At 41.0% G+C, this 27,924-nt stretch overlaps 5 protein-coding genes and 1 non-coding gene across 7 annotated transcripts in view; all 6 read right to left on the bottom strand.

Moving 5' to 3' along the window:
* LOC146456951 (uncharacterized) overlaps window positions 1-27,924 on the bottom strand; it is a 77,275-nt gene that overhangs the window by 12,430 nt on the left and 36,921 nt on the right. The gene's annotated exons all lie outside the window — the stretch shown is intronic.
* LOC146456954 (spliceosome-associated protein CWC27 homolog) overlaps window positions 1-27,924 on the bottom strand; it is a 52,374-nt gene that overhangs the window by 503 nt on the left and 23,947 nt on the right. The window contains exons 10-15 of the mRNA XM_085092536.1: window positions 12,412-12,462; window positions 10,898-11,028; window positions 8,007-8,101; window positions 5,451-5,557; window positions 3,100-3,218; window positions 1-2,711 (exon numbers count right to left, since the gene is read on the bottom strand). The exon at window positions 1-2,711 is cut by the window's left edge and continues 503 nt beyond it. Of these exons, the coding sequence (XP_084948662.1) occupies window positions 2,555-2,711; window positions 3,100-3,218; window positions 5,451-5,557; window positions 8,007-8,101; window positions 10,898-11,028; window positions 12,412-12,462 (660 nt within the window). The 3' untranslated portion in view covers window positions 1-2,554. The remainder of the gene's footprint in view (window positions 2,712-3,099; window positions 3,219-5,450; window positions 5,558-8,006; window positions 8,102-10,897; window positions 11,029-12,411; window positions 12,463-27,924) is intronic.
* Trnag-acc (transfer RNA glycine (anticodon ACC)) lies at window positions 6,847-6,917 on the bottom strand. Its single transcript has one exon. It is a non-coding gene; the product is annotated as a tRNA-Gly (tRNA).
* LOC146456957 (uncharacterized) lies at window positions 13,371-16,141 on the bottom strand. Its single transcript, XM_085092537.1, has one exon. The coding sequence runs from the start codon at window positions 16,139-16,141 to the stop codon at window positions 14,738-14,740; it is 1,404 nt and encodes a 467-aa protein (XP_084948663.1). The 3' UTR covers window positions 13,371-14,737.
* On the bottom strand, window positions 16,088-17,422 carry LOC146456956 (uncharacterized). The gene has a single exon (XM_085092548.1). The coding sequence runs from the start codon at window positions 17,285-17,287 to the stop codon at window positions 16,232-16,234; it is 1,056 nt and encodes a 351-aa protein (XP_084948674.1). The 5' UTR covers window positions 17,288-17,422; the 3' UTR covers window positions 16,088-16,231.
* LOC146456955 (uncharacterized) lies at window positions 19,957-27,791 on the bottom strand. The gene is made up of 2 exons (XM_085092573.1): window positions 24,970-27,791; window positions 19,957-20,671 (listed from the first exon to the last, which is right to left on the bottom strand). Exon 1 carries the CDS (start codon window positions 27,455-27,457, stop codon window positions 25,085-25,087), a length of 2,373 nt encoding a protein of 790 aa, XP_084948699.1. The 5' UTR covers window positions 27,458-27,791; the 3' UTR covers window positions 19,957-20,671; window positions 24,970-25,084.

The raw sequence follows: 27,924 nt of genomic DNA, 5'->3' as shown, positions 1-27,924 counted from the left end.
TCGACTGTGATCCTGAACTACAAGCTTCGTTACCCTTTTCCGACTTCCCCTTCATCGTGTGTAACTACTTTTTCGGCGGCGTCACTTCGACTTTTCCCTTTTTTAAACCTATACAACGCCGTCACGCTGTTGGGGTTCTGTTGCGGGTGCCGTTGCTATGCAGAGGTGTCATTGTTTATAATCGCTTCTCCTGATTGGTTTCGCGGGAAAAACAGCACCCCAAAAAAGGAAAGAAAGGGCCTAAAAGGACCATTTTTGATGATTTACCGCTGTAAACTGTTATTACAGGCGTAAAAAAACATGGCTGCCATTGAAGCCGACGGAAGCTTTCAAGCCGATTTTTTGACGATTCCAGAGCAATTTTTGAGAAAAAAATGCATGTTGATTGAAAGGTGGGAGCGTGTTCATTTAAAATTACTTCCGAAGGCTTATCAGAAGGGCTTGAAACTTGGCAGCCAAAAAATACGTACTTGAACGAACATTTTTGTGCGAGTACGTCAAATGCCTTCAAATACAAGACTCGTAGTGGCGTCACATTTTTTATGAGATTGCATAATTACATTTGTAGACATATTTTTTTTCCGTTTGAGTTTTCTCTGACGTACTCCCACACGATTCTAGGTCTTAACATTACACATCAATTGGCCAACGCTTTTTGAAATGAAGGACATTCTCTTTGAGTTTTATAGAGATATGCCAAATGGCAAGGTTTTGACCACGCCCATAAACAGATCAAATTTCAGGAATTCCTTTCATTCTTTCGGAATAAAAATATTTTTTGAAAAAACTACATGCCATAACGTGTTAAATGTGTAAATTTGATGAAGTTTGAGTGATTTTTTCAACAGATTTTATGCATGTAGATATGTGTTGAAAATGTGCAAATTAGCCTCCAGGAACACCTTAACAACACCAACATGTTTAGACCAGTCCAGCCGATCATCTATCAGTACGCCTAATAGACGAGAGTGTGTAACCCATTTGATGGTGTACTGGGCCAACGTTAACTCTTTCAATGGGCCAGTGAATCTTCCAAAATTAACAAAGCGCTGATACTGCAGCCTAAAAATCACTTAATAAGTCGGACAGGGTCGCCTCCTCAAGGAGACGGTTCAAGTTAGGCACTGTCCTTGCGAAAAATGAGTGTTTATAATAGTTTCTTGTAGCCCCATGATATGTATACATATCTATAAACCGTAGTTGTGGTTGCGAGTTTGACTGGTTCAAGTTTACTATCATCGCATATGGCAAAACCATTATTTTCTCATTTTATCACAAAGCACTGTTTCTTTCTACACATAATGATTGAAAAAAGATATTCCCACTCGGTTTAAATGTCCAATCGCCAAGAGGTATGGTTGCACACAAACATTTATAAGGGAACTGGTTATAACACGTTTGTTCGATCTGGACCCACCTTGTCTGGAGTACGTGGCCGGGGAGGGACCTATCTCATAATAAACATTACCGACAAAACTCTCTTGGCCTTAAAATTTGAGTTAACTCAGAAATATTCAGATAGCAAGATTCAGCATTGCAAGATTAACGAAAAAAGTGAAGTTTGAATCTCATTGTCATTTATTACTGCTGGATAGACGATTGGCTATGCAATAAAGACACCATCTTTTGAGGTTGAGGAAGAGGGTTGCGAGCAGAGAATAACATATATTTTGTGACTCGGTGGGTCCTGTTTGAGTATAGTAGTTTTGGCCACTTCTCTCAATCAAATCAGACACTAGCGCACAAAATCTTGTCTCACGCTGATGCGACTATCTGCCGCCAATGAAATTGCAGGTTAGAAAGCCGAATTCCTCAGTCTCAGCAAGAGGCGATAAATTGTCAATCGTCAATGCGCTTAGTTCTTGTTCCACATACAGGGTCCCAAACCGTTTTATTCTTCGCAAAGATCATTTTCTCCTACATAGGAAAAGTAATTCAGGAACAACTAGAGAAGATTCAAACTACTCACGAAAAAAAGCAAATAGTTTTGTTCCTTTACTCAATATCCACTCTCTATCCAGAAAAAGTGGCTAGTTCTCAGGCCTCTGTTTTTCACTGCGGTCAGTTCGCTTCGGGTCACGTGGTGACGAGGTCGGAACACTTCCGGAAGAAACTCGCAGAAAGCCGTACAGCCTCGACATGCACAATCCGAAAGAATCGCAGAACTCAATGTTCTTGACAGAACCTGGGAATTTACCAGAGCTTGTTTGAGTCATTTAGTTTTCTCATCGACAATCACTTCCTTTCCACATACATCCACTTTCAATCAACAGAACTGTTTCTTTTTTTAAGTTAAGTATCCCTTTTAGTATACAATAAATATATACATGTATGAATCACTGAGAGGAAACAAAAGCGTACTTCGGTTGAAATCCTTTCTTGAGCCCACGATGCTCTCAACAGAAGTTGCCAAGCAACAAGGCATATCGCTATGACGTCAAGCTGGAGGATAAGAATCGGGCGCTCTTCGGGATATTGACGAGGATTTACCGAATATGACGCTCGTTCCCTCGGTTGCTTTACTTACAAGTCTCCACGGATGTTGTGTTTTGTGTTATCTTCGTTTGTCTTTCATGTGTTTTTTGCTCGCTTCTCTTCTCCTTTTGTTGATGGGATTTCGTGGGTCAAATATTTCAAAGGTGTCCTCGTCTTCAATGAACGCATCTCTGACTCGTTTCTCCTGTCTTTCACACAACAGCGTATGAAACATCCTGGAATAACAGATAGAAAGTTGGTTTTAAAACCATTCCACTCTCATGCACAAAACCTGAATTAATTAACGTGGTTGAGTTTACTTTTGGTTCTGAATCCGGATCGTTGTAATCATTCACATGAGCAGTACTTTTCAGTAATGCTTTACAGTAAGTGAATTGCGTTGTGCAAGGTGCTTCTAGTTTTCCTGTTGCAGAAAGTAGACGTTCTTTCTACTTTTTGCAACACGAAAATTTGTTGCGCGCGGACGTGGTAATACGGGCAAAAAACAATCGCGAATTGCAATGCAACAACATTGTTGCGCGACAAGTTACAAGGAAAATGTTGCCCGTACAATTAAAACTTGGCCTTTATGGCCGGCTGATCAGGTGCAGGAGTGATTCTTACCATCCCGTGTCATCTTCTTCTTCGTTTGTGTTCTCGTTTTCCTTGTCTTCATTTTCGTCTTCTTCTTCTTCCTCTGACTGCTGTAGTTTGGCTTGAAAAGAGGCCAGCAACGCTAAGTTCTACATGGAAAACAAACAAGACATTCAAGAGAAAAAAAGCGCTTTTCAATGGCTGATAGACACACGGGCAATACAACAAAGTTTAAAACTTCTTCGACTGTTTTAAAACTTTGAGCACAATTTGAAATTTTGAAAAGGCAGTGAAGAGTCTCCGAAAGGACACGAGTTCCATGTCAAACAAGTGACAGAATTTGAAGTCTTATCGATTCTTCCCGGGAAATCCTATGAAATATAAACAGATTCATAGTTTTTTCAGAGGGTTGGTGACGGAGAAGGCTTGAAAATAAAAGTGAGCAAACAACCTTTGTCGAATATCCATCGATTTTCAGGAATTTCACCAAATTTCAACTCTTTACGGGTGTTTGAGTTCACCACAGCGTGTGAAACTTGCGGCTGGTCAAATAAACAGGCCTTTAAATCAAATCAAATCAACTTTGCTAAACGAGGGTGACACGAAACAGTCTGTTACGACTCACAAACCTGTGGTCCTCAGATTCCGGATCGAATTGGAATTTGGAAATGTTGGAGAGAGGAAAACCGGAATACCCGGAGAAAAACCTCTCGGAGCAAGGACGAGAACCAACAACAAACTCAACCCACATATGACGTTGAGTCCGGGAATCGAACCCGGGCCACATTGGTTTGAGGTGAGTGCTCTCACCACTGCGCCATCTTTGCTCCCCGCAAAAATCTAGTAGATTGAAACTCTTGGATAGCGCACGGGAGTAGAAGCAAGCACACAACAGGTGTACATTAGCCTGCATGGCAAGCGCCAGAAATGGGAAGAGAAAAGGGAAATCGGGAGCACGCACAAACAAAAGGGATCTTAAGATGCTACGAGGAGGACTGCAACGAGAACGTCAAAACATGCAATAGTTTTAATAAGCAAAACACTGGCTCTGCACGTGCTGCACGTGCGTTTTAAACTTTAGTTCAATTCTTTGTCGTCCTCTGCCAAACAACAGGGACTTTACGAAAACACGACGACGACGGCAACGGCAACGCCACAAAACAAAAGGCAAAAGCAATCGCTCTGCATGTTCGTTTTAAGTTTTGGTACATTTCTCTGCCGTCCTCTGCAAGACTTAGGGAGCTTAAGCATCGACGACGGCGACGGCAACGACAACGTTGCAAAACAATAGGTTTAATGAGCAAAAACAATCGCTCTGCACGTGCGTTTTACATTTTGGTCATTTCTTTGCCGTCCGTCCTCTGCAAAACAACAACGTGAAATGATCAAATTCAAGGTTTTGTGGAGAACGTGAACACAAAACGGTGAATTTTTCATTCTCTTTCTTAACTTGAACGCCGCTCTTACCAATTTGGTTTCTGGGTAGTTTGTCGTTTCTGTAAAAGTTGAACGAGTTAAAAATCAAATCGCGAAGTAGCACAAACGAAATAAAGTTATTTTCAAATAACGCTTTCATTGGCGTCGCCGTCTTGCATTCGTAAGGTCCCTAACGAGGTGAAATGACAATCAAGGTTTTATGTACAACGTGAAAACATGATTAATTAACCTTTCTCTTGCTGAACTTTAAAGCTGCCCCTACGACGTTAGCTCCTGGATAGTTCGGGCAAATTACACAGACATGAGTAGAAATAATCGTGAATTTATTCAGAAAATTCGAATGCAATTTTAAACTCCCGTTTTTGTTAGCAGTTTCGTTAGGGAGCATTAGGGAGCTTTAGCAACGACGACGACGACGGCAGCGAAAACGTCACTATGGATTCGCGTTTTTTCAAACGTCTTCGCGCTTATTCCAACTCGTTTTGAATGTCAAATGTACGTGAAATTTCCTCGAGATGAATTCTTGGAGACCGCACCCAAATTTAGAAAGAGAAAGAAAAATTCTTTGTCGTGTGTTTACGTCCTCCATAAAACGTCCCATCGGGAAATTTCACGTCCCAGTCGTGCAGTGACGGCAGAGAAATGTACCAAAAAAAGTAATGCACGTGCAGAGTTGTTGTTTTGGTTATTAAGCCTGTTGCTCTTTTGGCGTTCTCGTTGCCGTTGCCGTCGTCGTTGCTAAAGCTCCTTAGCTGCGGTCTCTGCTGAAGGTCGTTTTAAGCGAGTGTATTGAGCACTTGTAAAGCTTTGTAAGTTCTCGTTAATTATCAACCCCGTTTGAATCATTAGACGGACTTCTCGCGCGTGACAACTACCGTAAATGGATTGCGTGAAAGTGACAGGAGGGAACGTATTTGTTTGTTTGTTTGTTTGTTTTTTGTTACCTGTTCATCTCGCCCTTCGCCTTTTCTTTTCTGTGCCGCTTTCTTCTTTTCAAGGTAGGACACTTGTTCGGCATGAAACGCTGCCAACACGTCTGATTCTTTTGACTCTGATCAAAGAGAAATAAAAAAATAAATCAATAAAATAATAATAATAATAATAAAAAACGTAAACGTAATTTGTTTACCTACGGAGCAACAAAGAGATCTACACCGAGACACTCGATTTTAAAGAGGTCGTGTCACCTATTTTTCGTGTCACTATGAATAGCCAAAAAACGTATTTGTTTCAATGGAATCATTAAAAATAATGGTTTAGTTTTGTTAACAATAACCCTACTACTGCACGGAAACTAGTATTTATTGTGTTTGTCTGCGGATGGCAAAGATGTAAATAGATCGCAACTTGAAAAAATTGGCCAAATTTTTTCAAGTTCTTCTTGTGTATTTTAGAGAAGTCGCTACAAACTGTTTGTTCTTCCTAGAAGAAAAACCTTAATATTTTCTTCCCGGTGTTGTAAGAGCAATTTCATGTTACAAAAATTGCAGGTTCTTTGTCAAATATTCGAGCGTTTTTGACAAAAATAAAGCAAAATCGCCGTGGCAGTTCCCCTTTGAGGTGTCTGTTCTTTCCGGATCGAATTGGAATTTGGAAGTGTTGGTTTTAGTGGAGGGAGGAAAACCTGAGAAAACGGAGAAAAGCCCTTGAAGCAGGGTCGAGCACCAACAACAAACTCAACCCACATATGACATCAACGCCGGGAATCGAACCCGGGCCACATTGGTGGGAGGTGAGTGCTTTCAGCACTGCGCCATCCCTGTTCCACCATCAGAATGAAACAAACGATTGGTTTAAAGGTAACAAGTGATTGAAAAGCAGAGGAAAGACTGAAATGAAATTCGTCGTCGTGTGTTTTCGTCCTCCACAATTCAAAACGTCCCATCAGGAAATTTCACGTTCTAGTTGTGTAGTGATGGTAAAGAAATGTACCAAGAAGTGTAATGCACGTGCAGAGTTGTTGTTTTGGTTATTAAGCCTATTGTTTTTCCGACGTTCTCGATGCCGTCGGACGGGAACACCCCATTTCTCGTGCACTAAATTTTCGCGTTCGTGCTTTCAGTATTTCGCTGTTACATATATATCATGGGAGGCTGGAGATGGTTTTTTACAGTTTAAAAGATCGATCTAATTTAATACTGATTTCATTGGCTAAATGAGGGGAAAACGTTCGACCTATCACTGTCAGTTTCATGGGGTCGGAACAAAAACAGAATATTCATGCGTGCTTTACAATAGTTCAGCGAAAAAAAAAATTAAAAAACAACAAAAAACAAAAAGTTAATAAAACAAGACAAATTTTCCAGACAGACACACCCAAAAAAGAAAAAAATTTATCAGTGCACTGGCCGGGAATCGAACCCGGGCCTCCCGCGTGGTAGGCGAGAATTCTACCACTGAACCACCAGTACCAGATAAACTCACTGGGTGTAATGCATCGTAATTATAACTGGATTGTGTCTGTTAACGCTCTCCTCTCGAGGTTCGAAGGACAGTTTTACAATGAAATTTTGATTAAGCGCAATTTAGAGATTCTGTGTGAACTTTCAAATTTCGTATTCTTGACGGAAAGGCTGATGATTGCGGCACAGGAACCTTTCCAGGTTTTCAACCAAAAAGAAACGCAACTCGGAAAAAAGGCATTGTTTGAGATTAGTCGTAAACACCCAAGGGAATGAAGGGTAAACAAAAAGGGCTGATCAAATAAACGATTGAAAGGAAAGAAAATGTATTTAAAAGCTGATACAGAATAAGCACAGTTGTCTCAAGTGGGATGGCAGAAGATGCACTGCCGCGAAAAATTTATGTTTCCAAAAAGAACTCGCCAATAAAAAACTATTCCTATTTTGTCATTTAGGCCATCTTTCAAATCCTTATCCAATGTGACGTCATAGCCTCGTTTCCGTTTCAGAAAAAAAAGATGGCTCCTCGCGGGACAAAAATGGCAATTTTCCGTCCCAGATTTACCGAGAAAGAAATTGGTAACAGTGCAAATCAATGTTATTCTCTGTTATTACATTGTATGAAGTTGCGTTTAAGGAAAAATTTGCTAGACCCTTGTTAATGAAGATAGTACTCAGAGATTTCAAAACGTGGTAGTTGATTGCATTAACGAGTTGGTCCGATTAACGGCGTTTCCAAATAAGAAAAAAGCTGAATTTCTTTATGAGCCACAAAAAATTGGTCGTCAAAACCAGATCTTCGTGGTTATACTTGGAGGTCGTAAATCGGGTTCTACTGAAATTATAGTCCGAGGATTGATTCAAACGCGTTATTTTTAACTTCAAAGGTAACACCTTTTCAGTTTTGGAATCATTTTGGAGTCTAATCATGGTGATTTCTACGGTAAACGCCCATTCAGATCTCCCGCTCATATTTTATCAAGTACTTATAGTTACACATTGTCATGTATCTTTTATTATTCTGTACTTATTATAAATTCAATTTTGTACCTAGCGTGTAGAACAGACGTGATTTTTTTGCGTTTTTCGACCTCCTACCTGAGTGTTTTTCTCCTTCGTTCTCCTTCTTTTTTTTCGTGTCCATCATCTCCCGCTTTAAACGTTTATATTCTGCACGGGCTGCTTCCTGTTTGCTGAAAAGAAAAAATCAAAAGAGCTGTTAACAACAATAGGTTGATACTGTCATTGGCGGACTGGTTACCATGGAGATTAACTAAACTTAGTTTCCATGGGAACTGTCTCACCCAGGTGTTTAAATGGCTACTGGTTACATACTGCTGCGGGTACCCCTGTGATGGACTAGCATCCCATCCAGGGGGGAGTAGTACTAATCCTAGCCACTTCATGCTGGGTATCCTGTGATGGACTAGCATCCCATCCAGGGGGAAGTAGTAATACTCCAAATCACTTCATGCTGGGTATCCTGTGATGGACTAGCATCCCATCCAGGGAGAAGTAGTAATACTCCAAATCACTTCATGCTGGGTATCCTGTGATGGACTAGCATCCCGTCCAGGGGGGAGTAGTAATACTCCAAATCACTTCATGCTGGGTATCCTGTGATGGACTTGCATCCCATCCAGGGGGAAGTAGTAATACTCCTAGTCACTTCATGCTGGGTATCCTGTGATGGACTAGCATCCCATCCAGGGGGAAGTAGTAATACTCCAAATCACTTCATGCTGGGTATCCTGTGATGGACTTGCATCCCATCCAGGGGGAAGTAGTAATACTCCTAGTCACTTCATGCTGGGTATCCTGTGATGGACTAGCATCCCATCCAGGGGGAAGTAGTAATACTCCAAATCACTTCATGCTGGGTATCCTGTGATGGACTTGCATCCCATCCAGGGGGAAGTAGTAATACTCCTAGTCACTTCATGCTGGGTATCCTGTGACGGACTAGCATCCCATTCGGGAGGAAGTAGTAATACTCCAAATCACTTCATGCTGGGTATCCTGTGATGGACTTGCATCCCATCCAGGGGGGAGTAGTAATACTCCTAGTGACTTCATGCTGGGTGTCCTGTGATGGGCTAGCATCCCATCCAGGGGGGAGTTTCATGCTGGGTGTCCTGTGATGGACTAGCATCCCATTCGGGAGGAAGTAGTAATACTCCAAATCACTTCATGCTGGGTATCCTGTGATGGACTTGCATCCCATCCAGGGGGGAGTAGTAATACTCCTAGTGACTTCATGCTGGGTGTCCTGTGATGGGCTAGCATCCCATCCAGGGGGGAGTTTCATGCTGGGTATCCTGTGACGGACTAGCATCCCATTCGGGAGGAAGTAGTAATACTCCAAATCACTTCATGCTGGGTATCCTGTGATGGACTTGCATCCCATCCAGGGGGGAGTAGTAATACTCCTAGTGACTTCATGCTGGGTGTCCTGTGATGGGCTAGCATCCCATCCAGGGGGGAGTTTCATGCTGGGTATCCTGTGATGGACTAGCATCCCATCCAGGGGGGAGTAGTAATACTCCTAGTCACTTCGTGCTTGGCACCTATGATGGACTAGCATCCCATCCAGGGGGGAGTAGTAATACTCCTAGTGACTTCATGCTGGGTGTCCTGTGATGGGCTAGCATCCCATCCAGGGGGGAGTTTCATGCTGGGTATCCTGTGATGGACTAGCATCCCATCCAGGGGGGAGTAGTAATACTCCTAGTCACTTCGTGCTTGGCACCTATGATGGACTAGCATCCCATCCAGGGGGGAGTAGTAATACTCCTAGTCACTTCATGCTGGGTGTCCTGTGATGGACTAGCATCCCATCCAGGGGGAGTAGTAATACTCCTAGTCACTTTATACTGGGTTGGGTATCCTGTGATGGACTAGCATCCCATCCAGGGGGGGGGGGGGGTTAGTAATACTCCTAGTCACTTCATGCTGTGTGTCCTGTGATAGACTAGCATCTCATCCAGGGGGAGTAGTAATACTCCTAGTCACTTTATACTGGGTTGGGTATCCTGTAATGGACTAGCATCCCATCCAGAGGGGGAGTAGTAATACTCCTAGTCACTTCATGCGGGGTATCCTGTGATGGACTACCATCCCATCCTGGAAGAGTAGTGATATTCCTACAATTCTGGTGAAACTCTTGGGAAGATGACATGGAAAACGAAACAGCCCTAACCTTTTCTGTAACTTTGTAAGTTTACTAATCTTACATTTCCTTTTTGCTTTAAAATTGCAATGTAGTGTAATTATTTCATGCAATTGTTGTAACTGTACTGCAGTGCAATTTAATAGTAGTGTAACAAATGTACTGTAATCCTGGTGTAATATAATTATTTTTTACACCCATTTTGAAATCACTGGTGATCCTTGCAATCTGATCGGCTCTGAACAGTGCAATTTATTCCTAAATTGCACCATTGTTTGCTCTAAATCACATCCTTTCTTTAGCCCATCAAAATGGAAATGAAGTAACAAAAATATAATGCACTATTATTATTGACAATAAAACTGTATTTCAAAATAGGTGCATTCAAGTGGTAATTGAACTTTGTGTCGCGCAATTTTGGTCTGAAATCACGCTTGTGATTTCAAATCAAACTCGCGCTGCGTGCTCATTCGATTTTGCAATCACGCGTATGATTTCACATCAAATTGCACTCCACTCAGTTCAATTACCATTATATATATAAAAAGCAAATAAACAGATAAATAAATAAATAAATAAAAACTCCCTGAAAGAAAGTCCTTTAAAAAGTCCTTTTTTGATAATTTTACCGTTATTTTTAGTTTGCAATTAATGTATACTAAATTATTATTGAGGACTGTAATTTGCAGGGCCACAGGTTTGTTAGCTTTGAGCTGTTAAGTGGTACCCTCGTAAAATTAAGACTTAACTTAATTGCTTACTTATCGTAAGGCCTGGGATTATATTTTGAATTTTTTGGCATTTTTCCTGTTGTACCAACCTTTTTCCAAACTCGTTTTTCGCTGTTTTTTCATCGAGGTCATCATTTTCATCATCTTCTGTTTTTCTTTTCTTTAATTTATTTCTCACTTCATCACGCATGCGCAAGTCAAAATCTTTTCCTCCAGTACTCTACAAGAAAGTATAACAATATTTCTTTAAAAAAGAAAAAATGTTTGAAGACTGATTGTCCACTTTGTCCTCTCACTCTAGTACCAATCTCTTTACCCAAACGAACCGTATTGTGCGTTGATCATTTTGAAACTTCAACATTCCTCCATGGCACCTCCCTTCCCCCACCCGGCATTTGAACTTCTGAAAATTAAAGCGCTCAAATTCCCGCCTCACTAGGGGCCACAAAGCCGGTCAAATTCCCTACCCACAAGTGCTTGTGTATATTAGGTATACCCCTAAACTATAGCTTATTTTGCAGTTCTCAACATCTTCATTAACGTGAGAGCTGTCTTCAGACCCACAACTTCTGGGGAAAAAAGTTGAAAAGTTATAGCGGTGGTCAACCATATCACATATGGGAGGGGGTTTAAAGAATTTTTTCCTTTACATGAGTAGATCTTCACAAGACCATCTTGGTGTCAAAAATTCATATAAATCTGTCAAATATTGACAGAGTTATGGCTTTACCTGCCAATTGGCACTCTTAGGGATTAAAGGGTTAACACTCTCGCAAAGGTTCTGAAACTGGAACAAATGCCCTATTGAAGGGGGGGGGGGGGGGGTTGGTGCAGTGGTGAGAGCTCTTGCCTCCTACCAAAGTGGTCTGGGTTCGATTCCTCATCACATGTGGATTAAGTTTCTGGTTACTGTCCTTACTCCAAGATGTTATTTTCCAGGCACTTTGATTTTCCCTTCTCCTCAAAACCCAATACTGTATTTCTAAGTTGTAATGGGGCCTGGAGTGTCCGAAGGTGACTTATTCATTTTTCAATTTATACATGGTTCAAGTCCTACTACAAGACCTTCTCTCCCCCTGTACACCCAGAAGTGGGTAATAGGATGCCGTTATGAAAAGAAAAAATTTAAACTTCTTCGGTGGTAGGGGAGGGGGGGGGGAGGGGAGGTACATGGAGAGGGGGCATGGTTGCAATAGGAACTGATCCATTAATAATTTGTTTACATTGTCATGATTTTTCAAGTCTTTTATCTGGGTTAAAGTACACATGTGGTTTACAAAAGAAATGTGAGGGGATTACATCTGGGCCCAGTTGTTCAAAGCCCAATTAAGCTAATCCTGGATTAACGGGAACTTTGATGCCAGTGTAGTTACAAACCAATGAAGATTCTTCAAAAAGATTTTTAGTCTCTCAGTTTTGACTTAGACTTTTCTTTACTATTATCTTAAAATTAGATTTTAAAAACATTTTGAATGAGCAAGATGAAAACCTCGGTTAACTTTTAATCGTGGATTAGCCTTAATCAGCATACAAACAACTGGGCCCAGGGAAGTAAAAATATAATGCACATAACGTCCACTCCCATCCCCTCCCTTACAAATACCTCCTCATCGCTGTCATCATCTGAGTCAACTTGCTTGGATTTCTTCTTTTCCTAAGCAAAAGGACAGAATATCTAAAATTTGGATTCACAATAAAAATTCTTGCTAAGGGACCAGTTAAGTCAACTCTCATTGAGCAGATTCTGTGTCCTTCACTGGAAAGTTCAAGGGGGAGGTTGTTGAAAGCCAAACGATTTAAAGGCAAGCTAAATTCAAATTTCTAGATGGGTGGGGTGGCGTCCAATGATGAAAATTGAAATGAAGATAGTTAAAATTCACGCTGTGGTACCCCTTAGAGTGCTAAAATCTAAAATTTACTTCTCTCAGAGGACTACGTTCATGAAACAGAACTCTGCTATCATTCAGGACTTCTTTTCAAAATTTTCAGCGCTCACTCCATCACTTTAACGTGGGAGTCTTTTCCTCGGATAAAGGCTACAAGTGCAATTATCACACCATGAAGTAAAATATTATGTTTAAAACATGAGCAGCAGTGTTTTATTGGGATTTAAAACCACGAGGTGCAGCCACACGTGCTGTGAGTTTTTTGAACAGCTTTAGAAAACATTCCTGGAAAAGAGTGTGTCAAGAGAGTTCAGACATATATAAACAATGATGCTTTTGTGAACGTTGGAAATTACCATACAAGAAAAACATTAAACATCGCATACTAATAAGGAGGAGGTTTTTCGGATATAGAACCAATGCACATGATGTTTTATTGACCATTTGATAAGTCAATCGGCTTATGAATTATTAATAAGTTTTTGAAGTTGGTAGAAGTGTTACATTAACCCCCCACTCCACCACCACCACATACTCAGAACAGCTATAGGGCAGGAGCATTGAATCCCCGGGATGCCCATACAACAAATTGTAAGCATAATTAATTGTTGCTGGTACAAAATTTTAAATCTAGGTAGAGGGAAGCAATGTAGGACTGCAAAAAGAATGTGAATAAATAACAAAATTATCATCGGTACAGCCTCTTTATTTCCTGTCAGCACTCTAATGTTACAGCTAGCAATAACAAAATAATTCGAAGTCTATCAAAATGTGATCAACCATATCATTCAGTTGTAGTATATGGACCAAAAATACAAGATTGCCAACAATACAAGTCATATGTAGCTTACAAAAGTACATCTATTAATCCTTTTAACCCTAACAGTGATCAGCATCAAATTTCTCCTTGTAATATTAATGCCTATTCAACCTTTGAGGTCATGAGAATTAAGGATATGATCCCCCAAGTGAACTTTTCTCGATATTTTAAAAACTTCTCCCCACTACTTTTATAAGAAAAGTATATAGACAGGATAGGAGAATTTATTCTCTGATATTACGGATTAAGGGGCTAAGCTATAAAATCAGACTTTAGAAATTATTATTAAAAACTGTTACCCTAAAACATCAGTCGTCTCATAACTAAAATTCTAACAATTTAAAATGCTAACAACTTAATCCATTACATTGTTTAGAGATAAAATTACAATCATTTTTATCTTTGGCAAGCTAGGATATCTACATAAAAATCTGTCTAAAGTTCATCAAACAGGCATTAAACTTTTTGCTCCTAAAGACTATAACTTCAACAGATAATATGAAACCTTCAAACATTTCCACTTAGGAGCAACACTAAACTCTTTTTCAACTGTGAGAACCATTTATTCTCTACAAAGAAAAATAACCTACGGATGTACTGCTCAGTAGCTTTCCTCAATGTTAAGGACAGTTGAGGATTTTGTCTACAGATGTTTCTAAAGGCATTTAAACACTTTAATACTACACTTGTTTAACAAACAACCGACCTAAAAGCTTGGAGACCCTTACAAGCCATCCTTACAAGTAAGAAATAGGGATTACACCACCCCAGTGAAAGAAAACATTTTGTCCCACACTACTGGTGTGCCACAACTGCTCTAACAACAACAATAAAAGTAACAAACCTTTTATTTTTACAATGTCATGCAAATTGCAGTTTTGTGTGTTCCTCACAAAAACAAAAAATCATCTTGAATTCACAAATCAACTAATCATATCAAATTTAGTGAAATTACAAAGTTTCCTAAAAACCCCATGCAAACTTGGAGATATACAACAAATCAAAAATCCTTTAGGATTAAATGCAATTACGTCTTCACAGAAAACCCAAATGTTCGAATTTTTTACGTTTGGAAGCACAAAAATCACAGCAATTCCAATTAAATTGCGATGGCTGGCAGGTATGCATGCTGATTGACTGTCTCACTATATTTTGACTTGAACAAAGACCATGCTCTAATTGACCTTTAAAAAAACTTACTGAACCTACAAAATTTTTTTCCCTCACTGAACACAACAACATTTAAAAGCAGAGTGGTTCCCAGAAGGCAAAACATTGACATGATCCTCAGACAAACGAGCCACCTCATCTAACTCCTCCCAAACCTCTCCACTGTATTTTCTGGGCACCTCTTCAACAAACTCAACCATGCAATGCCCTGGCACTGCATTACTTAAGTTAAACTGAGAATGAGTCTCTAAGGCATCATATAATTTCAATGTCAGTAAAAACATTGGTGTCTGGCAAGGATCGGGTCTTGGAAAAAACTCGTTTGACCTTTCCCGCTCAGATGATGCATACTTTATAGCCTCATCTGAAACACTAGGAATAGCACTGGTTTGCAATGAATCACGTATTGTTTCAATTTTTGTTCCCTCCTCCAGAGTTAAAATCTCTTTAAAGTGCTTCTGTGTTGCGATCCCGACAACCTTTAATTGACCTTCGACCCAGCAAAGGACTGGGTCACCAGAATTACCAGGATTGAGAGAACAATTTAAAACAGCCATTGTATGACCTGATGAACACAAATGATTGAAAGTTTCCTCAAAACCAGAAACATAACCATTTACAAAAACAGCACTGTTGCCTTTGTGACTCATGGGATAGCCAAATGAAAAAATTTGCATCCCTGGTAACAAGGAGTGGTCTGACAATTGTAATGGGCAAATTCCATTTTCCTTTAAGTTAAGGCCTCTGCAGTAAAGCAAGGCCAAATCTTTAAGTGTATCATAGTGGATGATCTCACAAGGGAGCTCTCCAATGGCTACATTAGAAATAAAAATCTCCTTTCTGTCATCATTCTCGTCAGTTAGGTCATTCACCACATTAACCTTCTGCTCTGCCTCACTGTGTGAGTGTCCCTGCAACTCAGACTTGCCTCCCATAGTGTTATCATTGATTGCATCTTCAATGACGTGCTTGTTAGTTATAATGAAGTGATCATGAATAATGAAACCAGAACCATGCTCAATTTCAATCTTCTTAGTAGCTTCAGCATACTCTTCTTCAATATCAGCCCTCTCTTGATCTGCCCTTTCATTCGTGCATTTAGACTCAGGATCTTCATCAGCAAGGTACCTTTCAAGAAACTTTTTTCCATCAAAGTAATCAATTGCATTTTTAATTTCCAAAATGTTGTATGTCAGCTGGGTCTTTGGGGTCCCATCTTTCTCTTCTTTGGTAGGGAATATGTCTGTGTCATATGGATGAGTGCCTGCAAAGCACTCTCTCACACGGCGTTCTGCCTCATTTCGCGAATATTTATGCAATCGTTTTTTGGCTTTCTGATACTTCTTTGAAATAGCATCCCTTTCTGCTTGAACTGCCTTCTCTGATTCAGTTAGTTCATCTTTCTTGAGAGTCCTCACTGTGCTGTGTTCTTCTTCTTGGTCAAGATGCACAAGCATTCTGTGAATATCAAAAATGTCATACACTTGGTTGCTGTTTGGGTCCTTGGCTACATCTTCTATATATGGAAAGACTTCTCTGCCACGCACTCATAATCCACTAGTGGGAAAGCAATTTTTCATATTCTGCTCTGCTTCGCTCTTAGAATACCTGTGTAACCGATGTTTAGCTTCTTGATACTCCTCTTCTATTCCACGTCTATATGCATCAATTGACCTGTTCAGTTCATAACACCCAGGTCCTTCACCTTCTGAATATTTCTGAAGAAGCTTCCGTTCATCCAAACATTGAATTGCTTTGTCAATATCAGAGATGTTATAAATGGGAGAGATCACTTGATTGCCATCTTTTTTAATGGGAAGTACATCTACACCTGGAGGAAAGGAAATCCCAGGATAGCAATCCTTGACTCGTTTCTCTGCTTCACTTCGAGAATATTCTCTCTTCTCATTGGATTTCAACTCTTTTTTAACATTCTTCCTCAGTTCATTGTCTTTCTTCCACCATTCATCATTACGGTGATCACGACCCTGGAAAAACAGTCCTCCAAAAACACTTGTTTCATCCCAATGAACAAGAGCATCATGAATTTCGATAATGCTATAAGGCTTATTTGGACTATGTTTATGCTCGACTTCAAGCAAACCTACATCCCCAGCAAAGCTTCCAGCAAAGCAATCCCTCACTCGGCGCTGCGCAACAATCCAGGAATATTGACATTGTTTATCTCGGTTACCAGCAGCTTTCTTGCATGCACTTTCAACAACAGCTCTCCTGTTGTCAATCAACTCTTTCATTTCATCATACCTGGGTCCAGGATTTGGGTATCTTTCAGCAAACGCCATTTTGTCAAAGCTAACAAGTCCATTGTGGATATCAATGATGTCATAACGTTTCTCTGTATTTGGTTTCCCATATTCATCGAACTCAGTGGGAAGCATGCTGTGTCGTATATGGTCATATGGTAACCATCCACGTCCGAAGGGACCAGGCAACAAACCCCCATAGCATCTACGTAATCGTTTTAAAGCTTTATCCCAAAAATCTTTCTGTAAGTTCTCTGGTCTTCCATGAATCTTGACCTTCACACAACCTTCTAGAACCTTTCTTCCTTCATCGCCTAACACATCGCTGTAGCAATGCATGGCTTTGTGGTCCTATAGTTTTCTTCTAAATATGTTTGACAAGAATGGTCAAGAAGACAGTACTGCATCAGCCGCGCATTACAGACACTTTGCCAAGCCAATGATGTCTTGATTAGCAACCAAACTTTTTACGACAAGTGTCGCCACTCAAAAACAAGTGGTGCAATAGCCAGGTAACCAGGCCTAACGGTAAAATTTTCAAGAAAATTGGATTGGACTTCCGCAGTATGACATCCGGTTAGCGAGACAGCTTTCCATTTAGCCTAAAATCTCGGTTTATATTACCAGAATCGTCGGTTTCAAGGCGGCTTCTTCTTCTCCTTCTTCTTCTTCTTTTTTTTTTTTTTCGTTCAAGCGAACTCTTCTACATTAGAATTAGAAACACTGGTCAACATTTAGCTACATTTCTGCGCGTTCTTCCTCCGGCAGGTCTTGCTTCATCCTCGGACAGCCAGTCGGGAGGAAGGGACTTTCAACTGAGAAAGTTTTCTTTTAATAAACTTTCGCCCAAAAGCTGTCGCCCGCGAAAGTCCCTTCCACCCAACTAGCTGTCCCTGGATCTCCAAGGATGGTCTTGCCTGATGACAACATTCTAAAATGAAGCATTGGCGATGTGACGTTTGCTGTTGCAACAAAACATCCGTCCAATGTTAAGCAAGGATTGGAATAATATGGGACTGATTGTTTTCCATCCAATGCCAATACTGGCCAAATATTGTGAGACTCATATCGGAAATGATTTTGGCTTTTTATTATGCATTGTTAAAGTTCATCACCATGAAGGAAGCAAAACTTTGCAATTGTCTGCGCTGTGAGTTATACGGTCACTTACTACAACTCACTCTATGAGAATTTAACTTAAACTTTTACTTGATAAAGGTAAGCACTCGTTTCCATATCTCCAATTGCCCTCCCTCTCTTCAAGTTTTCATACACGAAGTATATATCACACTTACAATTTTTGTTAAGATAGAAGAAGAAGTTTCATAAATAGAGCGGGATTCGAACCCCGGCTGTCAGGACACCAGGCAGTGACCTAATCCACTAGTCCACCGATGACATGCCAGAATCTGGAATTTTTTGGCTAGATATCCCAACCCACCATATAAATGCTAACCCTAACCCTAACCCTAAGCTAAATTAAGCTAACCGGGGAGCTATTTAAGCTAACCGGAGTGCTATTTAAGCCTACCGGAGTGCTATTTAGGCTAACCTGAGCCTACTTCATGTAATGTTAAGGAAATGTCCAAGGGCAGTTTGAGGTATGGAAACAAGTCTTTACCCTTGATAAAAGGGCATTTAGATTGTAAATTCATATGACAACATATGACGTCATCACTTCCCGCTGCAAACCCCAAAGGAAACATCTTTGGGTGTACCATCTATCCTCCTGGCCTCATTGTCAAACCTTTTATACTTGCGAAGTTATGGAGGGGGTGGAATCTGCACTCCCAACCCACCCCCCTCAGAAGACAAAAAAAGCCCAGTCTAGATAGGCTTCAATTACACTGAGAATTGAATCCCAGGGGCATCATGCAGTTTCATATCATATAGGTGGCTTGCAACAAAACCCTGGAGATGCAAAAGACAATGGCATGGTGGCCATGTTGGATGACAAAATAAAAGGTTCTGTCACCCAGCATGGCTGCCACACCAGTCTTTTCGCATCTCCAGGGATTGGTTGTAAACCACCTACACCGCATCTACAATGAAATGCTTTAAAAAAGCAGTAATTATTAAAAGGTCATGAATTATGAACCCAGAACCATGACTAATTTTAACTTTCTTTTTGCTTTGCTTTTATACTCATCTTGAATGTTTGCTCAATCGTGATTGCCTACATCTGGATCCTTATCAAGTAGCTTTGTTTTTATTTAATAAATATCAAAAAATCAACTGCATTTTTTGTCAAAAATGTCACAGTTTTGTTGGATCTTTTCTGCTCTTTGTTTCTGCACCTGTTGATTTCTTGTGCAAGAATCATGATTTGCTTCCATCTGGATACTATATATCAGAAACCAAATGATTATGTCTATCTTTTTTTTATGAATTAACAGTCAAAGATTTGGAGGCAGGGGATCTGTCACACTATAATAAATAAATTTATTCAACAGTCACTCTTACTCTAAGCTAGTTACAAGTATATTTGTTCCAAAGCATGGCATCTCTAAACAATAAAAACTGCATTTTTAATTATTTGAAACCTCTAAAAGTATTTTATGAAGACATTTAAATACAATGGGAAAATGCATTTCTAATGTCATTGTCTGGTGTTAAATTATTATTCAAGCTCCTAATAATATTTAACCTCCTTCAAAATGGCACATTTACATTGTTTAAGGTCTATCAATTAGGCATTAATCTAAGACATTATTTTATCCCCAAAATATTGCTATCACTAGTAAACAAATTCACAGCTATTAAACATTTCCAAAAAGGAAAATAAAGCATTTACTATCATAACACAGGAAACACACACACACAAAAAAGAGCTGCTCGGTATAAACTTTCATTTGAACCACTCTTCACAGCATAATAAACAGCACCACAGGAAAGTAAGTAAGTAAGTGAACTTTATTTAGACAGGGTGGCCCAATCAGCTACGGGGCTGTTATCCTGAGGGGCCCTGTATACACCTAAAATAATTATTATTATGGTATGAGAGGTATCATTTGAAGTTTCACACTTGAGGATTTCATCCACAGACTCAAAAGTTAGAATCACCTTGAACAGCATAATAAACAGCACCACAGGAAAGTACTTCTTAGTAGCTTTCATTTGAATGGTCACACTTTAGAATTTCATCCACAGACTCAAAAGTTAGAACCACCTTGTGCAACATTATAAACAGTACCACAGGAAAGTACCGCTCAGTAACTTTCATTTGAATGGTCACACTTTAGAATTTCATCCACAGACTCAAAAGTTAGAACCACCTCATACAGCATAATAAACAGAACCACAGGGAAGTACTGCTCAGTAACTTTCATTTGAATGGTCACACTTTAGAATTTTATCCAAAGACTCTTGAAAAAGTTAGCACCACCTTGTACAGCAAAACAAACAGCACCACAGGGAAGTACTGCCAGTGCTTTCATTTGAATCTATATGCAAAATGTTTGCCTCCTAGGTTTCTGAAATTATAACCATATTTACATCACTAAAATAATATTTTGGATCAAGTTATTATAAAATACTACATTGTACACTTGTTCAAACATACCAGTGATCACACAGTTGGGCTACCAACTGACAAATAAATTGTGCAGTTTCAGAAAATATCCATACTCCCCCCCATGGAAGGTTTTTGTTTTGCACCTCCCTCTCCCCAGGAAATTCCAGTTAAACTGTACTTTGCTTCTAAAATTTTGGCTTTAAGACACCCTTCCTGTCATAAGACTCGAGTCGAAAAGCGACGAGCGAGCGAGCTATTCCAAAGTTCAATGTATAAAGTTCTAATGAGCATGCGTGTCACGCGTCATGCATAACATCCTAACGTGACATCTCCTCTTCTACGACAGTTCGAAAATAAACGAGGTTCAAACAGTCCAAAGTTTTTGGGCGTGTAACTACAAAATCACCCAAAGGTTCTTTTAGTTTAAACTTGTAGTCAGTTTGACGGTATCACTATACAGTTTCAATAAGACGCTGTGGTGGTCTTCGGACCCGTAGACTTCTTCTGACGGGTTGAATCGTTTTGCGGGATAACAGGCTGTGATTCCATCTCTGGCGTTTCGATACCAGCATCAGCGTTTGGTTGCATACAAGGATTTGACTCATCACTGGCTACTGCTTCCCATGCTGGGCTTGGGGCTGGCGATGCCTCTTCCTTGGTCGGCTGAAGATGGAAGCGGTTTCGACGCATCTGCGTTACATCTGGGGTCACCACCATGTACGAACGAAGAGTCTGGTGTTGTTGGACGACCACCGCAGGTGTCCAATCCCGTCCCCGCTTCATTCGCACAGGTTCGCCTTCGTGTAGTTTGGAAAGTGGCCGAGTGCCACGGTCATAGAACGCTTTCTGACGTTGTTGACGTGTCAACAGATTGTGACGAATCTGAGAAGTAGACCTGGGCTGCGGTTCAAGTTCGGAAGTTGGCAGTCGTGTTCTAAGCTTTCTACTCATAAGTAGTTCTGCTGGGGATTCATCCATTCTGCTGATAGGGGAATTACGGAACTCTAATAACGCGAGGAATGCATCCTGTTTGGACTCATCAGCTTTCCTTAGTAACTGCTTAACGGTCTGCACGTTTCTTTCCACGAGACCATTAGCCTTTGGGTAGTGTGGACTTGAGGTTACCACTTCTATCTCCCACTTGCTGACAAAGTCCTTAACATTCGCACTGTTGAAAGGCATGTTGTCTGCGATTAGCCTCTCAGGGATTCCATGACGTACAAACATATCTTTCATTGCCAGGATAACTGCTTCACTATTCATACTGGAAAGGCGAGCTACTTCAGGATACTTTGAGAAATAGTCAACTACAAGCAGGTAGTCTCTCCCGTTATAGTAGAAAATGTCTGCTGCAACTGTCGCCCAGGGTCTCTCAGGGACCTCTTGAGGAATCAAAGGCTCTCTCTGGTTGCTTCGGTGGTGTTGCTGACAGGTACTGCACTTGGATACCAACTCGTCAATTGCGCTATTGATACCTGGCCAAAACACTGCTCCTCTGGCTCGCGCTTTGCACTTCTCTATTCCCAAGTGAGCGGCGTGTATGCGTTGTAGGATTTCGGGTCGCAGGCTGTGGGGAACAATTATGCGATCACCCTTGAACATTAAACCCTCATAGCAGCTTATTTCATCTCTGTAGTTCCAGTAAGGTCTTGTCTCAACTGGTGTCTCTACCTTGGTCTGCGGCCAGCCACTCATGACAACTTTCTGCAACTGTTGAAGTTCAGGGTCACTCTTAGTCTCGTCCCTCAACTTGTAAAACATCATCTCAGACATCTGTCCAGAGTCCAGGACATGAATTTCAAACTCATCAGGTTGGTCTGTAGCTTTGCTGGGTAAGTATGCTCTGGAGAGCGACTATCAGCTAAAATCAGTTGGCTACCAGGTAGGTACTTAACATTAACTGCATAAGGCTTGATCCTGAGAATCATCCTTTGAAGACGGAGGGGTGCTTGATGAATGGGCTTCTTCAGGATTGCTTCCAACGGTTTGTGATCACTTTCAACTGTAATCTCTCGTTGCCCATACAAATAATCATGAAAGAGTTCACAGCCAAAGACAATGGCCAGCATTTCTTTTTCCATCTGCGCATAATTTTCCTGGCTTGGAGTCAGGGCTTTAGATGCGTAAGCAACTGGGCGGTCATTTTGCAGAAGGACTGCACCAACACCTTTTGAGCTTGCATCAACAGACAGGGTCACTGGTTCTTTTGGATCAAAGAACTTGAGGACTGGAGCTGACGAGATTGCAGTTTTCAGGCTTGTAAATGCGTCATCTTCTACTTGTCCCCAGGACCATTCAACATCTTTCTGGAGTAGCTGGCGGAGTGGAGCGCTCTTCTGAGACATGTTTGGGATGAACTTAGATAAATAGGTGACCACACCCAGGAACCTCTGTAAGCCTTCTCGATTGGCTGGGGTTGGCATAGCAAGGACTGCTTCAACTTTCTTAGGGTCTGGTTTGACACCATCTGCACTTAACACGTGGCCCACATAATGAACTGCGGATACTCGAAAATGGCATTTCTCCCTGTTAAGCTTGACGTTACGCTCACAACAGCGGTCCAACAACTGTCTAAGCCTCTCATCATGCTGCTCCACATCTTCCCCCCACACAACAAGATCATCCACAATTACCTTAACACTGTCAATGTCCTGAAACAAATGGGACATAACATTCTGGAACACCTCTGGGGCCGATGCTATCCCAAAGGGCAAACGTGTGTAACTATACCGGCCAAATGGGGTGTTAAAGGTAGCTAGCTTGCTACTGTCCTTGGCTAGTTTAACCTGCCAAAAGCCATGGTTAACATCAAGGACACTGAACACTTTTGCACTGGGCATCCTGCTAATCACAGTTTCCACGGTCTGCATGGGAAAGTGTTCCCGCCTGATGGCACGATTGAGGTCGCTAGGATCTATGCACACTCTGACCTTGTTATTCTTCTTCTTGACAACCACAAGACTGTGTACCCAGGCGGTGGGCTCTGTACATTTCTTAATGACTCCCAGCTTCTCCATTCTTGAAGCTCCTCTTTAAGAGGCTTGCGAAGGGCCACAGGAACCCGACAGGGAGGGTGCACAACAGGGGTGGTGTTGGGATCAATTTGAATTTTGTGCTGGACGCCTGTAATCTCACCCAGGCCCTCAAACACGTCTGCATACTCGGATTCTAGGTTCTCTTCTTCAAGGCGGTAAATTCTCTTTATCAGGCCTAAATCAAGACAGGACTTCAGTCCAAGAATGGATGGTAGATCTTGCTCAACAAGTATGAAGTCCATCACTGTGAATTTTCCTCTGTACTCGCAAGTTAGGCTAACCTTGCCGCTGGGTGTGATTCGACGTCCGTCATACACTTTCAGCTTGGCTTTGCAATGGCGGGACTGTTTGGGATCCACTGGAAGTCGATCGAGCAGCGACTTGGAAATGACATTACAATCAGCCCCCGAATCTATTTTGAAAGTCAGATTTGTATCAGCGATCTTGAGTGAGACGTGCCACTCATCTTGAGAAGGGCATTCATCATTGGACTCCACTGCGAAGGTCAGTAAATCGGCTTCGTTATCACTGCCCTCCGATTCAGTGACTGCGTGCACTGTTTTCCCGCCAAAATCCCGCAGTCTCTTTCGGCAAACATTCGCAAAATGATCCTTCTTCTTGCAGTAATCACATATTTTGCCGAAAGCAGGGCAACATCCCCACGAGTGAGAAGAACCACAAAACGTGCACTTTCCTTTTTGTGAGCCCGAACCTGGTCTCGGTCGACGCGAAGGATTTTTCTTCTGTCTGTCACCGCCGCCTGCTCGAATTTCATTCACGGTTGGATTTTCAATGTTTTGCTCCTTTGGGCCCATCACTTTTATCTGTTCTTTGGAAGCCTCGGACGATCTTGCCATAGAAATTGCTTTTTCCAGTGTAAGCTTCTCCTCCCTCAGTAATCGTTCCTTAACTTGTAGATCTCGTATACTAAAGACGAACTTGTCTCGCAGCATGTCATCAACCGGCGGCGGGTACTCGCAAGATTTCACCTTGTTTTTCAAACGTGTCACGAACTGATCTACGGTTTCGGAATCTTTCTGTGTTGTCTGCCAAAACTGATGTCTCTCAAACACTACGTTCTTTCTGGGGTTACAGTACTGTTCAAATTTCTCAAGGACTTTGTCCAGCTTATTCTTGTCGCCTTCGGCAAACTGAAATGTGTTGAAGACCTCAATGTCGTCTTCTCCTGCAAAGTTTAACAATATAGCAATCTTGACCTCATCGCCTTTCTTTTCGCTTCCCGAAGCAGTTATGTAGATATCAAACTGTTGTTTAAATCTCCGCCAATTTTCTGTGTTTCCGTCGAAACTCAAAGCGCTAGGCTTGTGAAAACTATCCATGTTTTACTCTCTGACACCATGTCATAAGACTCGAGTCGAAAAGCGACAAGCGAGCGAGCTATTCCAAAGTTCAATGTATAAAGTTCTAATGAGCATGCGTGTCACGCGTCACGCATAACATCCTAACATGACACCTCCCTCCCCTAGGAATTTCTGAAATGATTATCTATGGGGTGGGTATGGGTTTTTTTCTGGAACTATGAAAAATGCACCGAGCAAAGAGCATGTAAGTCCAACATTTTTCTCTTTACTGAACACAACATTTAGAAGCAGAGTGGTGACCTGCAGGCAAAACACTACTATGCTCCTTAGAAGACTCAACTATTTCAGCCAACTCTTCTTTACTCTCTCCCTGGTATTTGCTGATGGAATCCTTGATGAAATCAATAACACAATGCCCTGGCACTGCATTACTCAAGTTAAACTGAGAATGAGTTTCCAAGGCATCATACAGTTTTAATGTCAGTAAATTCATTTTTGTCTCATCACTTTCCACTTGTTGATACTGCCATAAATACTTAGACTTGGCAATAGAGCTGGTTTGCAATCTTTTCCGAATTCTTTCAATTTCCCCTCTCTCTTCAAGAGTTAGAATCTCTTTGAAGTGCTTCTGTCTTGCAACACCAACAACCTTCAATTGACCAATGACCCAACAGAGTATTGGGCCCCCAGAGTTGCCGGAGTTAAGTGAACAATTAAGTACTGTCATTGTGTCACCTGAAAAAGTTTTCTTGGAACCAGAAACATTCCCATTTATAAACAGGGCTGTCTCTTCGGTGTGACTCATGGGAAAACCAAAAGCAAAAATTTGCATTCCTGGTAACAAGGGCTGGTCAGAAAACTGCAATGGAAAAATTCCGCTTTGCTTTAGATTGAGCTCTTGGCAATAAAGCAAGGCCAAATCTTTACCAGCATCATAGTGAGCAACCTCACAAGGAAGCTCTCCAATGGCTGCATTTGAAATACCAATCTTCATGGTATTATCGCACACTACATCTTCAACAACATGCTTATTGGTAATAATGAAATGATCATGAACAATGAACCCAGAACCATGTTCAATTTCCACCTTCTTTGTGGCTTCTTCATACTCTTCTTCAATGTTAGCTCTCTTTTCATCCACCCGTGAATTCTTTTCTTTTGAGTCAGGTTGTTTCTCATCAAGGTACTTTTCACGAAGCACCTTAAGATCAAAATAATCAACTGCCTTTTTAATGTCAAAAATGTCATAAGTTTGTTGGGTCTTTGGAATCCCATTTTCCTCTTCTTTGGTAGGGAAAACATCTGTGTCCCCTATAAATGTATGAGCAAAACAATCTCTCACTCGACGTGTGGCCTCACTCCATGAACATCCACCCAATCTTCTTTTGCTTTGCTGATACTCTTCTTCTAACGCATCAATTTTTTCTCTGACTGACTTTATCAAATCGCGGGAAACTCGTACACATTGGGGTCTACCCTTAATGCGAGACATTTCTTGAAAATGAAGATACATTTTGTGTATATCAAAAATGTCATATGTTTGTTTGAGGTCTTGAACCCTTTGAATCCTCATTTCAACATTCTTCAAAGAAAATATTGTTTCTTCTTCATCCAAGCTATTTAAAAAACAATCTCTCACCCTCTGCTCTGCCTCATCTGGCGAATACCTACGTAATTTCAATTTTGCTTCCTCATATTCTTTTTTAACACCAGCAATGTTTTCTTCAATTAACTTCTTCAGTTCACCAAGCCCAGGTCCTCCATCTTCTGGGTATTTTTGAAGACGCTTTTTCTCGTCATAACATTGAATTGCTTCGTGAATATCAAAAATTGTGAAAGTTATCAGACGATTGCCATCTTTCTTAATGGGCAATATATCTTCTCCTTCTGGAAAGGGACAGAAATAACAATCACGCACACGCAGCTCTGCTTCACCTTTGGTATATTCTTTCACATCTTTACAATCAGGACTGGAAAGGGCTTGCTCATATTCCTTTTCAATGGCGCCCCTCCGTTTATCCATATCTTTTCCTTCTCTTTCGGAAAGATCTCCATACCATTCACGCGGGTAACTTGGAACATTACTCGGTTCATTGTAGCGAACAACAGCATCATAAATGTCAATAATACTGTAAGGTTCATATACATCATACCCAAACCTTTCAGATTGAAGAAGGTCTGCATCATCAGCAAAGTTTCCAGCAAAGCAATCGCGCACTCGCCGCTGTGCAACAATCCAGGAATATTGGCGACGTGCATCTGGGTCAGCAGTGGCTTCTTCGCACTCTCTGTTGACGTCAATTCTTCGCTTGTCTATCAATTCCTTCATTTCTTTATACCTGGGTCCCGGTTTTGGGTATTTCTCAACATAAGCCTTTTTGTCAAACCTTTCAAGAGCATCATGGATTTCAATAATGTCATAAGTTGTTTCTTCGCCTAATTTAGTGGGAAGCAAGAGCTCATCCGTGCTTAACCACGGGCCCTGTGGAAACCGTCCAGCATAGCAATCCTGCAAGCGAGCGAAAGCAGCATATCTGTTATATCTGCGTGTGCTTTCTGCCCCATAGATCTTGACCTTCACACAAGCATCAAGAGCCTTTCTTCCCTCTTCGCCTAATACATCGCCGTTAGTGTACATGCCTTCAAATATTCAAAGTTTGTTGATGTCGTAACAGAAGCCCAAATATCAACAGAAGTACTACTTTTTACCACACCAAGTATAGTTTAACCTGTGTTCTTCCTAAATCCTGGAGAAAAGAAGAAAAACTAAAACCAAAACATTCCTTCGCTGCAAGCTTTATCTTCCTTGTTTTGACTTCGATTCGATGGTCAATAGCTAGGTAACCAGGCAAAAGGAAGTAAAACGGAAGTAAGAATGACACTTCCGGTTTTTCCAAAGAGGCTCAAGAAAAACACAGCACTTCACATGACATTTTTTCCTTTTTTTTTTTTCTAAAAAGAAATAATCACTGATGGGAAAAACTGGTGTATTTTTGAGGGATGGTGAAATTTTTTTTTTTGAATGTGTGCTTTCGTAATCTAGGACGGTGCTTACTAATAAAGAAGTATTGCTGTGTGGTTTATGACTATGCCGGGAAAGCAGAC

Source organism: Pavona decussata, unplaced genomic scaffold (genome assembly GCF_977016875.1).
Source record: "Pavona decussata unplaced genomic scaffold, jaPavDecu1.1 SCAFFOLD_253, whole genome shotgun sequence".
Lineage (NCBI taxonomy): Eukaryota > Metazoa > Cnidaria > Anthozoa > Scleractinia > Agariciidae > Pavona > Pavona decussata.
This window is presented reverse-complemented; position numbering and strand designations above follow the sequence as displayed.

What these genes read in the sequence shown, in the direction of transcription:
- LOC146456956 (XM_085092548.1), bottom strand. Translation starts at nt 17,287, where the DNA reads ATGCATTGCTACAGCGATGTGTTAGGCGATGAAGGAAGAAAGGTTCTA.
- LOC146456957 (XM_085092537.1), bottom strand. Translation starts at nt 16,141, where the DNA reads ATGCTTGTGCATCTTGACCAAGAAGAAGAACACAGCACAGTGAGGACT.
- LOC146456955 (XM_085092573.1), bottom strand. Translation starts at nt 27,457, where the DNA reads ATGTACACTAACGGCGATGTATTAGGCGAAGAGGGAAGAAAGGCTCTT.